Source organism: Notolabrus celidotus, chromosome 14, assembly GCF_009762535.1.
Source record: "Notolabrus celidotus isolate fNotCel1 chromosome 14, fNotCel1.pri, whole genome shotgun sequence".
In the NCBI taxonomy this organism is placed as follows: domain Eukaryota; kingdom Metazoa; phylum Chordata; class Actinopteri; order Labriformes; family Labridae; genus Notolabrus; species Notolabrus celidotus.
The window spans coordinates 7,263,138-7,277,342 of NC_048285.1; the positions used below are offsets into that span (position 1 = coordinate 7,263,138).

General features: G+C 40.2%; 1 protein-coding gene across 1 annotated transcript; it reads right to left on the minus strand.

The window, feature by feature from the left end:
• Positions 1-1,721: 1,721 nt before the first annotated feature.
• On the minus strand, positions 1,722-4,589 carry LOC117825507 (homeobox protein otx5-like). The gene is made up of 3 exons (XM_034701393.1): positions 4,490-4,589; positions 3,013-3,164; positions 1,722-2,360 (listed from the first exon to the last, which is right to left on the minus strand). The coding sequence occupies exons 1-3, from the start codon at positions 4,587-4,589 to the stop codon at positions 1,722-1,724; spliced, it is 891 nt and encodes a 296-aa protein (XP_034557284.1).
• Positions 4,590-14,205: the final 9,616 nt, after the last annotated feature.

Here is a 14,205-nt window from a genome sequence, read left to right on the forward strand (position 1 = left end):
TGGATAAACCCCTGAGTTTGAAAAAAAGAAGAAGCAGAAACCAGAAAAACATCAACAGAAAAAATAAAAAGAGTTGGCAGTTTTCTAGAAATTAAGAAAGAAAGAGATTGTGTAGGAGGGTGGAGCGCCTGTGTAACAACTCATCGCTGATACCAGACATGATTGCATTTTCAAGTTTTTAATATTTACAAAAAAAGACAAAAAAGTTATTAGCAACGTCCATGTCAGCTGAAGACATAATATTAATGATGATAATACTGATAATATCAACTTCAAAACAAATTAACACAATTTTACTTCAATGAATCCACAATTTTTTAAAGAAACATAATATTGTTTAAATCTAATACAAAAAAAATCAAAAGATACATCAAACACATAAAGTGGAAGCCATCACATCTTTACAGGTTGGAGTTGAGAGAGGCACCAAACTCTCTGTGCAAAGGGGGGCTGCAGAGCAGCCCAGTCCCTTCCCTTTCTCTGGTGCAGTCTTCTCTCCCATTGAATACCTCACCGGAGCCGTTTATCAGCAAACACGTTTATGATAAAGTCTACGAATCACTCCTTCAACAATCTGCTCCCCTTGTGCAAACACCGCGAGGTGGAGCGTGAGGGAAAGATCTGCTGCTAACGGCCACAGAGCGACCATTGTTGCACATCTTGTTTGGAGGTGATCCTATTAAACTAACAATGTACGAGCCACTCTGCTAATGATTTCAACCATGCTCAAAGGCAACAGGTTTGTACTGCAGTCACCTCAGTGACCAACTCTTCCCCCTCTGCCTGTATCGCACACAGGCTGCAGAGGGTCTGTATCATACAAGGCTACTGGGAGTCATTAGCTGTCTGTTTGCTTAGCATTTCACATTGTATTCAATCACAGGCCATCCTGTAAACACACCCTGTAAAGATGTCAGTTTGGGTTGGTTGAGATGTTTGGCTCAAAGCTTTTTGAGTCAGCTTGTTGATGAAGAGCAGCTTTATAAAAGAAATACATCACAAAAAATACAAGACAAAGTCTAGAAGGAAGAATAAACACGAGCTTCGGCTCTTCAGTCGTTGATTCAAAGGCTGTCTATGCAGTAAACTTGTAGGTCACTGAACTGTTGTGCTGTGGCTTCTCTTTTTTTTAAAAGGCTGAGTTTCAAATGTGGTCCAAGTCGAGATCAGTCAAACACTTTCTGATTTAAGCTCATTCAAATAAATCAGATTGACAACATTTCTTTGAAACCAAGACTGCTGAATTATTACTCAGAAAGATAGTCAGCATAAGCCAAGAGGCCTCCTCTGTTCACATGCAATCACTCAAAGGACTCGTGCCATCAGTGATTAAATCAAACTGTATTTAAATCACAGTAATTTTGAACTCCTGATCGACTGAGCTGGAATCTTGTGTGCTTTTACTCGGCAATTCTTTGATTTCTCAGCTGATTTTTTGTTGCTTAACTAAGAAACACTACTGTAATCTTTGTTTCAATCAAGCCACGCATCAACAGATCAGTTCACCTCCACTCTTATTTTGTGAAACAGCTAATATGAAAACATGATTCCAGCTGATTGGTTCTTCAACTCATCTGATCGATTATTTTCTGTGTCCCACAGTATTGTCCTTCTTCTAACACACCAAAAACAATCAAGGTTTATCAAACCTATTTTGATTCTGTTTGATTTCTCACTTCTTCCCCTGTCCCCTTGCCTCCCCACCTCCCACTTCTTAGTATTTACAAGACCTGGAACTTCCAGGAGTTCTGGTCTTTGTAGTCCAGACAGTCAGTGGCATTGAAATTGAGCTTCCACGCAGCTTGGTCCTTGTAGTCTAGACAGTCGACTGCTCCGAAGCCCAGAGAGGCGGCCGTGTAGCCCTGGGAAGACAGTGAGGCGGGAGACTGGCTGAGGGGCCCACCCATCGAGGAGGCAGTGATGGGGCTCAGGGCCCCTCCGGTGCCGGACAGCTGCGGGTGCATTGGGGACAGGTAGGAGCTACAGTCCAGGCCTGTGAAGTAAGAGGAAGAGCCTGCGTAGCTCTGACTGTAGGCTGGGGCCTGGGTGTAGGTCATGGGGTAGGCTGTGGTGCGCTGCATGCAGGGGGTGGTGGAGGCCGACAGGGGGTCCGGCAGAGGGGAGATGGAGGCTGGGCTCCAGATGGACACCGTGGCACTGGCTGAGCTGGAGCTGGGGGTGATGGCTGTGCCTGGTGGAGGGGGTGGGGGGCTGTAGGCTCCATTGGAGGGGTTGGCACTTGCCTCAGTGTTGGAGTCACGGGCAGGGGATGCCTTCTTTTTAGGCGGCCGTGGTTTTGACTGACCAGTGCTCTGCTGCTGCTGCTGGCGGCACTTAGCACGACGGTTCTTAAACCAGACCTGGAGGAGGGCAGAGGGTAAAAGATCACATCAGTACTTCCATAATTTTCTTACTGCCTGTTTCTGAAGTCAGAACTGAGATCGGACTAAAAGGCATTTCAGTCTGCTGCTTCCTTTAAGTGGAATGTAGCTAAAACTGAAGGATCTGGTCTCATTAGAAGCCTTTAAGGTGCTTTTAAATGACTTGGAGGCAGACACATCTGGCTGGAGATGTCTGGCCTGATATACTCATGAAAGTGATCAACTTGTTTTACTTGTTATTTTGTGTTTCAATGTATTATAATCAGCTCTTGTATTATGTTTTCATGTATGGCTGCTCTTTGTCTGAAACCTTCTTAACTGTGCTGCTGCTTGTCTTGGCCTTCACTCTCTTGAAAAACATATTCTTAATCTCAATGAGTTTCTCCTGGTTAAAATCAAAATAAAAACATGCAGTAATTGAAGAAGTGAAACTTTAAAGTTGCAATAATGAAGTAAACTGTTTTAATATGTCTCTCTTACATGTATACACAATCCCCTACAGACAAAGGTCGTCATTTCTTTCTGACAGTGAGTCAACAGTAACATTTACTAACTCCTTTCATAATACCAGTAATAAAACATGACATTAAAACATTCCAAACTTATAATGTAAACGTATTTTGACTGTTACCTGCACTCTGGACTCGGGCAGGTTGATTTTCAGGGCCACTTCCTCCCTCATGAAGATATCTGGATATCGGGTTTTGGCAAACAGCGCCTCGAGGATGTCCAGCTGTGCGCGTGTGAAGGTGGTGCGCTCCCGTCGCTGTTTACGCGGGGTGTCTGCAGGAAAAACAACACCTTTATTAGAATGGGTTTTTTTTTTTTAAACAGAAATTAACAACAACAACAATAATAATAATAATAATAAGAAGAAGAAGAAGAAGAAGAAGAAGAAGAAGAAGAAGAAGAAGAAGAAGAAGAAGAAGAAGAAGAATCTTTTTATTTTTCCCCAAAAGACACATCAATGTCTTTGTTGTGTCACATATTTGATATAAAGCTTTCCCTCAAAATAGATAGTATACAGAATGCAATAGATTGAATAAGCAGTTCGTTTGTAATTATTTATTATAAGGTTGGCTACTTTAAAAAAGGAATCCAATAATACATTCGATGTTTGCTCGTATAAAGAAGAAGCCTAAATGGTTTCATTGTCTTTTCTTATAATAGGAAATAAGAGTTGAACTTCATCCTGGTTCTGGATTCCATAAATGCCGACATTGATGATTTTAAATCACATTTTGCTTAACACCTAAGGTTAAAAACGAGAAGAATATTATATGTATCTGCATCATGCGTCATAAAGCATCCTGAAAAAATGGCATTGAATTTAAATAAATTATTCTCAGACGATTTTTATTGGACGAAAAAAAAATTAGATTTAAGAAGATTTAACTGGTCTTGTGATTTTATTTCACTTAACTGACTCATTTCGAAACGAAATATACAAAGTGAGGGAACGAAAAGCATCATTACTTGTTTAAAATTGTTTGAACTCTTTGTTCGTACAAACTCTGATCTGTGATTGGAAGGCCAAGCTGTCATCAGTGCCAAACTTCGGCATCATTTAATTCAAAGTCCCCTCTTAAAGGTGACAGATGTAGATCAGACCATGAAGCCAAACCGAACAATATAATAAGTGTTCATTCATGAAAAGAACAAGGTGGCTCAAAATAAAAAACAATACGCATCCTTTTGTAAATAGGTTACATGACAAGAGCAACAGCTTGGGGTTTGTCCTAGTGTTAAGTCCTTGTGTGAACAGACTGCGTTTCAATTCACACAGAATTTTATTGTTTTTTGACTCTATAATCCGCAGAATTTATAGGTCATGTGAACATATGTTATGTTTGCTGAAAATCAGAGATATGTATTCATACTCACAAAGCATAACGCTCAGGAAGTAAAAAAATGGCATTCAAAGGCATGGGCCATTTTTACGCACCATTTTACGCAAGAGTTGTATTTTATATTTTCTATGAATTCTTTCAGATTTTCCATTTCAAAAATATAATTAATATAATGTTGTAATAGAGACAATAATAAAACGAGAGTTTTAGATAAAATTAAAATAAAAATACAGTCAAAAGTAAAAGGCCTTTACTTACTGGGGTATCCAACTGCGGCTGAGTGGAGCAGATCCATGCCCGGGCCGGACAGCGTTAACCCGTTCACGGCGTAATGGGGTTGCTTAATGTAGGACATCATGCCTCCTGCCGGCTTTAAAATACTCCCTCACTCCCTCACTCTCTCACTCCTTCTCTCAGACCGGGGGCCGGGTCTCCTAGCTAGTCTCCAGGGGGTGTCTCTCTCTCTCTCTCTCTCTCTCTCTCTCTCTCTCTCTCTCTCTCTCTCTCTCTCTCTCTCTCTCTCTCTCTTTCTCTCTCTCTCTCTCACACACTCCCTTTTTTCAGTCACTCCCACCCTCTCTGTTTTTCTTTCTCTAAGTTGTTTGTCTCTTATTTGTTGTTTTCGACTCTCTCTTCCCTGCCTTCTCTTTTTCCACCTTCGTGATGCTGCTCTGACTAAATGCTGTTGAATCAGGCACCTGTGTTTCTGAAATGGCCCTGCGCCTTTACACCGGTCAACCTGATGCGTAAAATGCAATCGATTTGCGCACCTGTCTGGCTTTGTCTACCCAAATAACAACGACAAAAACAGCCAAAATCAACCAAAGACTACAAATTCCCTCAACACATTAAAGAATGATACAGACTAACTCAAGAAATCCCCCCGGAATGATGCTGTTTCTCCTTAAACGTTGTGCGTAATTGTGGTGCGCACCGACGTCGCCAGGTGAAAGTTACCAAAAAGCAGAAAAGCAGAGGTTCCAGAACAGAATTGTTCTCCGAGGTCAAATGGATGCTGAAAAAGTGTAGGGGCCCTTGGCAATGCCTGGTCCCTGAGAGGAGAGGATCCGGATCTGCAGAGTGGACAACTGAGGCGAGCAAGAAGAGGCTGGCTAATTAGAAGTAACTTCTTACCCAAGTAGACACCCAGAGCCCTCCCTCTCTCTCTCTCTCTGTCTCTCTCTCTCTCTCTCTCTCTCTCTCTCTCTCTCTGTCTCTCTCTCTCTCTCTCTCTCTCTCTCTCTCTCTCTCTCTCTCTCTCTCTCTCTCTCTCTGTAACTTGTGCGCGCTCTTGCGAATTCACGCGCGCATACACTATCATATATTCATTTTGGGCCTGAGGCTCTAATTATAATTTTCTGAAGATGACCATTTTTCAGGTTCGATTATGTGTAATGTCGAATTTGTGGAATAATTCCAGCAACTTGTTGTAGCAGCAGCACTGGCACCGACACCTGTTGATGTTTACAGTTTATCAGTAAAGTTTGTTCAGGAAAACACAGTTATTTAAAAATACAGAAACAGTAGCTGGACCAAAGTGTTCACGAGTTAATAGAATTACTTTAAGGGTCTACCTTACACAGAAAGGTCTAGAGAAGTTCGTCCTCTTTGGCTTTAGGGAACATCGATGACCATCTCAACCTTTTCGAGTCTTTTCCAGAAAGTCAAAAAGTCTTATTGTTATCATCCATTTTCGAAATTGGCCTCCTAAAATAATTAGACGACACAGCCGGAGTGTGGAGGCAGAGGTAGAGCCACAGAGGGGCGGAGAAGGGGGTACAGGGCGGATTAAAACCTGCACAAAGAGCGCGTTGTTCTGCAATTAAATCCCCTTCTGATCCCCAACATGCTCCCTCCGGCCCATTCATCCATTCATTCACCTTAGTTAAAAACAATATAATAATAATAATAATAATAATAATAATAATAATAATAATAATAATAAGTGAATGTGACTTTACTTGGTTGACAGTTAATTGGTAGACTAACATAAATAGTAACGTAAATTATAGCTGCAAATGGAAAATCTCAAAGTAAGTTAATGTTTTATTTACAGTAAAAAAAATTATAATAACCTTATAAAACAGATAACAGACCAAATATCCAGCAAAATAAAATGCTGAATGAACTTTTTTGCTCCAAACAATTTAGGCCATAGCCAATAGTTGTGCTTTATTTGTCATTAACAAATGATGGATTCTGTATTTGCCTCACAGCTCTTGATAGAGGCCCATCTCTGTCCTGTCAGACCTAACCTTCAGGTAATTTCGATTTATTGTCTATACTATTATAACTTTCTTTGTCATAGAGGCCTCGGGTTTTTCCCCCGCTTTGTTTTGTTTGTCGGATCAGTGTGTTAGTGTGTGTATATTCTCCTCTGTCTCTCCTCTCTGTGCTCGTTCGGCCTGTGCCATCCTCTGCAGCGAGACAATTTCACAGTGTCCAAAGCCGATTCTCTGCGCTTGTTAATTGAATCGGATTTCTTATAGTTTAAAATCCACACACACACACTCACACACACACAACACAGACACACACACAGACCCATGTAGCTACAGCCCAAACTGTATAAGGGGTTTATCTAGCTGTGTAAAGCCAAAGCGGAGATATAAAGACACACACAGAGCGACAGAGAGACTTTACCGGCGTGTGTGAAACTAAGAATGAGGCTTCACCTGTTCAGGTAAGAGTGTGTAGAGTTTGATTGAGAGAGGCCGCCGTGTATGTGTGTGTGTTTGTGTGTGTGTATGAGAATGTGTGTGGACATTTAAATACCACCTGTCTTTAGTGGGCTCGTCTCTTGCTCATATGCAGATACGCTTTGTTTGTTTGTTTGTTTGTTTGTTTGTTTGTTTGTTTGTTTGTTTGTTTGTTGTGTTGTCGAGTAAGGTTAGCAGGACACAGAATCGAGCTATGGTGACAAAAATGTCTCGAGACAGGAAAAAAACTGCAGGAGCGGCACAGACCTTTGATGTGCCTCAGAGCGCGCGTCACTGCGCGCGACCCTGATGTGCACGCGCGCACTTCACGCGCCTGCTTCTCTCAGACTGTGAAGGCTTTTTATGTTGCGTAGGCCTGATTCTTTAATGTAGCTTCAATATATATTTATCCCATTTTAACATACATGTACCTGCACCTCATTTTAATATATAGCTTTAATTTTCATTCTAGGCTTTACCAGATCGAAATAACAAATACCTGAAGGTCTTGTTGTTGTTTTCGTTGTAATGTCACAGCCTGTGTCTTTAGCCTCGTTTTTCTAACAGGAAACAGCTTCTCTGTATTTTGCTACAATAAAATGATAACGTTAAAACCTTAATGAAAAGCCTGTATAACATGAAATGACAAAAGTATCAATGGTCTTTAAACAGTCACGGTTTTCGATGTCAATAACGACAAGCTATTAGTATGACTGTGTCTAGAAATAATAACACACTGAAAGCAGCAGAAAAACAATTAAATATAAAATATAAGTAGATAAAAAAATGTTTATAGAGGAACATGAGCATTTAAAAAATCATGTGAAAGTGGCATTTATTTTGGGATAAAACCATTTAACAAATATTTTAAATGACTAAATCTTAATTCTATCAAACCTGCACTGAATAGCCAGTTTATACAGATAGTTGAGTTTGGGATATTAATCTTGTGAAACTTCACCTGCAGTGAATGATCCCAAAAGTTACAAGCTGTGACTTCCTTTCTTTCTTTCTTTCTTTCTTTCTTTCTTTCTTTCTTTCTTTCTTTCTTTCTTTCTTTCTTTCTTTCTTTCTTTCTTTCTTCCCTTCCTTATTGGTTGGTAAAAAACAATCTTAATGAAAAATCAATATATAAAATTGGTAGTCCAATTTATTTCATTTCCTATTTTGCTCTTCATGTAATTCAGTTTAAAAGGTTTATTCTTATAGGCTAGATATTTCGAATTGACCTTTAAATAATTTCATATGCATGGACCATCATATTTATGATCTTTTAATGCTTTAAGATCTAGTTCAAACTCTTGTGTTTAAATTTGTTTGACGTGATGTTAGTGTTGTTTGTGTTGTTTTGTTTAGAAATGGTGATGAAGGGCTGCTTGTAGTCTGAACGCACTAGGACCCAGAGCAGACGCAAATTAAGGACAACCAGCACATAAGAAGCTTAGTGCATCTAATCTAGACTCCTACACACACACACACACACACACACACACACACACACACACACACACACACACGCGCGCACACACACACACACACGCACACACACACACACACATACTCACAAACAGAACATTTCATAAACATCCCATTTTGAAACAAGCACGCACACGTCCCCAAAGGCAAACATAGCTATTGTATTTTCATTTAGTTTTCATTTTCTCCAAACTCTTTTATTCCCCTTGTTGACCTGAACTTCCGTCCACTCTGCTGCAGAACACTGGCCCATATGCTCTACTATTTCTGTCATCCCATTTCATTAGAGAACCTGTTTCCATGTGTCCTTCAGTGAACAAAGTGGTATCTATTCCAGACATTTATATACAAAAAGCAGAAACACACACACACACAGTCTTCTTCGTCCATCTGATCAGAGCATATGTATATCTGTCATCTGCCTGTTTTACTATGTAATCCAGAGTACAACCACTCCAGCAGATCAATACTGGGAAAAAAAAAGGATTTGAAACTGAAATTGAAGTACATTTTGGTGCAGAATAGCATAAACTCAATCCTCATTCTGATAAAGTGTGCTGGCTCTTTCTCTGTCACTAAAAACCACAGGCTCCATGTTTGTCTCACTATTTTGTTTTGCAGAAAATTAGGTGAAATTGAGCAAATCTATCCCAGAATCCTCCCTGGTACGCCAGGTGTGGTTATGTGTATTTAATTCTAGTCCCATGTTTATTCTCATATATGATTCTGATGATGAAAAGGTGAAAAAAACGAGGACTTTTTATTATTAATGTTTGTGTTTCTGTTGTTATTTAAAATGACATCACATCCTTATAGTCCTAAAATCACACACACACCCATTGTATGAACACACAAACACTTACCCAGCTGTTAAATACCTCTGACATCATGTTGTTCGATACACACACTGTATTTGGTATGTCTGTGTGTGCACACTGTGTGCTTATGTTTGTGAGTGTGTGTGACAGTTACACACTCACACATACACACACACGCACAGAGTTCAGCCGATTTATCATAATATGCTTTATCTGAAAAGTAAGTATCTTACCTCGGGATAAAGGGAGGAAAGAGGGGTTTGTGGCCAGATTGACAGAGGAAGGGTGGATGGAGAGAACCGAGCGCTCGCTGCACATAGACAGAGAGCAGAAACCTTCAGCTCTGGGGGTGGATCGATCACTATTGATAAGGTAAACGGGCATTATGGGAAGGAGAGAGGCTGAGAGAGAGGGAGAAACAGAGAGAGGGCCACAGTGTTGTGTGTGTGTGTGTGTGTGTGTGTGTGTGTGTGTGTGTGAGAGAGAGAGAGAGAGAGAGAGAGAGAGAGAGAGAGAGAGAGAGAGAGAGAGAGGGGGAGATAGAGCAGGAGGGAGGCATGTGTTGCTTTGTGTCAGAAACTGGTGGAGAGAAAACAGTAACTGGAAGAAACTGGGTGGAAAGTAAGAGACGGGGTGGGTCGAAGTGAAGGAAGAGTAGTGGAGTGTGATGATAAAACAGGGCAGAAAAAAGAGAGAGAGAGAGGCAGATGGGGAAGGGGGGGTATGGGAGGGGCGTCGGTCTGAGAGGGTCTTGCTGTGAATTTAGTCCTGCTTTAATTTTAGCTTCAGTTCAACTATTGACATGCTTTTATTTGAAAATGAAATTGGTTTGATATTTTTAAAGTGACATTTTACTGTGACTGGCTGTGTGCTTGCATGGTTAGAAATAGTGTGCTTGTGTGTGTGTGTGTGTGTGTGTGTGTGTGTGTGTGTGTGTGTGTGTGTGTGTGTGTGTGTATTGAGGTCACTGTGTGTTAACTCCTCATTAAATTGATGTGAGGATTACAGTGCATGAGACTGGGCCAGGCCATGTGTTACTCTGCACAGCACTCCTCTTCATCCTCAGACACACAAAGGGCCATATAGAGGTCCTATACTGTGTACAGGTTACATCCAATGGTCAGGCTGCGTTTACGTACCAGGAGTTAATATATCTGTGGCTGCGTCTTTGTGCAGGAGCATGTGTGTCTGTGTCCTATAAGTAGATCTTGGGTTGTCAGATGTCCATCAAGAGTCTGGGCTAAAGATAAATTCAGGCTGTGGTCACTTATATAATGCTGCACTGCATAACAGTACAAACTATATACGGTCATATGTATATATAACCTACAGGATTAAGTAGGACCATAGATCAGTAAAAGTAATTACACGAGTAAAACCGGAATTACATGAGTTTATGCATTTGTATAATGCTAAATATTAGCTGTGCAATGTACTTAATATCATAACAGCACTAGCACACTAGTTCTGGTTCTGCATACCAACCTTTACTATTGGTTTTGATTTATATATTGAATATTTTATAGGCACAAACACATAGAGCTCAGGGGTGTGGCTTGACTTTTTTGACAGGGAGGCTCGCCTGGGGCACAGACTAACGCTTGGGATGCATTTATCTACACTTTGCCATCATCATATCTACTTTAACATTTACATTAGAGCACCATAGAGTTGTCATACTCATGTGTATATATTTTTTCAACTTTCAGAAGTAACACTATACAGGGCAACTAATAGATTGTCCAAATTGAATTCTTTAAAGATTTAAAAAGCAGAGGTATGTCCAAAGTCATAATTTGGTGACATTTCTAAACACTGCCAAGTAATGTACTTTCAACGGACAGTGTGCAGGAGTTTGTTTGCAATTTCCAATGGACTGATTGCTCTCATATGCACCTGTCTTATAAAACAGATGTGATAAGTACCATATTAAGAACCATCAAAAGAAAATGTGGAGCATTCAAAGGCAAAGAAAACTTCTAGCAGCCTGTTGCAACACAATCCATAACGTGCATTAGGCACCGAACCCCCAACTGCTCGGGGTGCGCTGGTTGACGGCAGTATCCTCACTCTAACATCTCTCCCTAAGCATGTTCACTGCATGTGTGTGCATTTGTATGTATATACCAAAAAAAACCTGTATGTGTAGCATGTCCAAAAAATAGCATGAGTGGAAAAAATTGAATTTCCCCCCTGATCAATAAAGTACCTTTCTTTCTTCTTCTTCTTCTCGTATTTTAACACAAATAGTTAAAACAATTTTGGTTGGCTCTTTGGGGGGCCAATCAGCTTTCAAGGGGCCTATGTCACCCCAGGCCACCCCTCTTAAAAAATCCCCAAAAGCTGCCGGCCCACTGCCTGACTACGGAAGTTAGCTCCAATGACTGCACCAATTTTGAGGTCTCAAAGGTCTACATATGTAAATACAATAATCCTTTAACATGCAAAAATACCAGCACTGCTATTTTCTTACTATTTATGCTTTTATGCAGCTGAAGTCTGAAATAAAACCCTTAAACCTTTTCATAACTTACCTGTAAACTCAGATTTGAATGACTCATATAAAGAAACAATTCAGCTTCCCAGCAGGAACCTCCAGCTTTGTGATGTTATTTTTGAGTAAATTAATGGTAAACTGGACTACAGCTGGAGTTTCATCCTATGCTGCAGAGGTCTGCAACCAGACAGGGAAATCTAACTCCCTGAAGGATGCATGATTGTTAAATGATTGTTGTAAAAACAGCACGTAGTGACCTGGCTGAGAGGACTCCAGTTTCTTCAGAAGCACAGCTGTAATGACTGATGATCAGACAGGTCTCTAAGTTTTAATGTAACATAGTTCATCATTTTTATAGCGCATTTTGTTGCATTTATTTGTGTCCATCGGATAAAACACCCTAATCATGAGTTCATCGGTGAATAACGTCTGGCCGGCATCTTGATCAATTTCACAGACAGTAGACCCCCTGCTGCGGGTATGTGTGTGTCCTGCTGTCTTCTGAGGGTAGACAGACCGCTAATCCACTGCAGACAGCAGCAGGTGGGATGTGTGTGTTTGTGTGTGTGCACGCGTAGTATTTCATCATTTAGCCCCCTCCTTGATCACTGTCTGGGGTTTAGCAAGTTAACACCTGTTCATGCCCTCATACTCATACACTTCAAACACAATTAGCAGAACAATTGTAATAATGCATTTACACATCTAGACAGTTAAGGTACAGTTTGTGTCACAAGTTTCTCTCATATTTCAAAATTCCAACATGTTCAAGTCTCACGTGTTATTCTAATAATAAAGAGGATAGTATTTTCTTTGTTAAACCTCAGTGATGAATTTGAGTTTCTCACATTTCTTAACTTTTATAAAAAGCTGCGTCTTCACTGTTTTCATTGCCAAACAAAAATGTATTAAATTGTTCCCAAGTGTATCCTCTCTTCTGTTTTGAATTATGATTTATGGATAATTGAAATTTTCAAGTATCTGTTAAATTTTCTTAAATTATAACAGTCAAACTTAAAATGATTAAAAGAAAAAATAGGGTTGAAGTATCAGAAAATAAACAGGGTTTTATTAGCCTTAATAATTTGGATTATTGCACTATATGCAGTTAAAAACCAATTTTGTTTTAAATGTGCAGGACTACATTTCTATTTAACATTTTAGAGCATAAGGTATCAATACAAAAACATCCTCTAACTTTCCTCAATCAAACTTATGCTAGCCCAGATGTGTCAAATGAATCTTATTCATTTTTTTGGGTGGTTAATTTTGTTTCCAGCTGACTAAATAAGGCATATCATGTAAAGACAAAGCACATCTAATAAGGACAATACACGTGTTAATGTACAGCAATATGCATCCATGTTTATATGCCACACCTAGCTCACTTGCTTGATGTCATCTGAAGTCCTGAATCAAGTACTTTAAAAAAAACTGAAACAAATGTACATTAACAGATCACATCACAAGATCACACACAAAGAAACTCACAAACATTTGTAAGTACACATTTTTCCATCACAACAACAATAAACCGACATACAATAGTCAGTGTGGTCTCAAAATGCAAGATGAGTTCAAAGCCCCCAGGAACAGGTCGCAAAGGACGGAAAGAAATCCATGCATGAGTATGACTGATCTGTTTCTAGACAGTGTTTGAGTTCTTTTAATTGTATGCAGATGCAGAGAAAGAAGGCAGGTGCAGTGACAAAATGCACCACACAAAGATGCATACATATTCACAAGCATGCACATTAAGTCTTCAGCTTGTTAAACAAAGCTCATAGTGCGTGCATTCATGCGTGGTCTCATATGTACTGCTTTATGAAGAACTCTGTGTGTGTGTGTGTGTGTGTGTGTGTGTGTGTGTGTGTGTGTGTGTGTGTGTGTGTGTGTGTGTGTGTGTGTGTGTGTGTGTGTGTGTAGCATGTTACAGTAGCTTGCAACCCCCCCACTGCCACCCGGGCCTCCACCTGCACCCCCACCCACCCCATATGGCAGTAGACAGCAGTAGTAATCATAGAAGTGGAGCAACAGGCCCTGAGCCTCACTAATCCTCTGCCACACTCCGACACGTGCCACACTGATGCATATACCCACTCTGCAGACACACAAACACACACTCACAAACACACACACAAGCATGGTTCTGAAGACATGATTTACCGCTGTGTGTAAGCATGCTGCACATATATTACATGCATTACACTTAAATTGGAAACACCATTGTCCATCATATCGTTAGTGATGCTGTGTGAGTGTTTAAAGTCCAGGTGCACCCAACAAACCCTGGATTAACTTGCATCATTAAGAACACCATGTTAACACACACACACACACATCTTGTGACATGCAGACTTTAATTCAAATGCAGCACCTTTAACGCACCATTTCTCACACTGCTTTTTGCATTGGATTGCAAATATCATATCTAACCTTTTCTAATTGTGTAATGAACTTTTTAATAATTGCGTGCATGTTAAA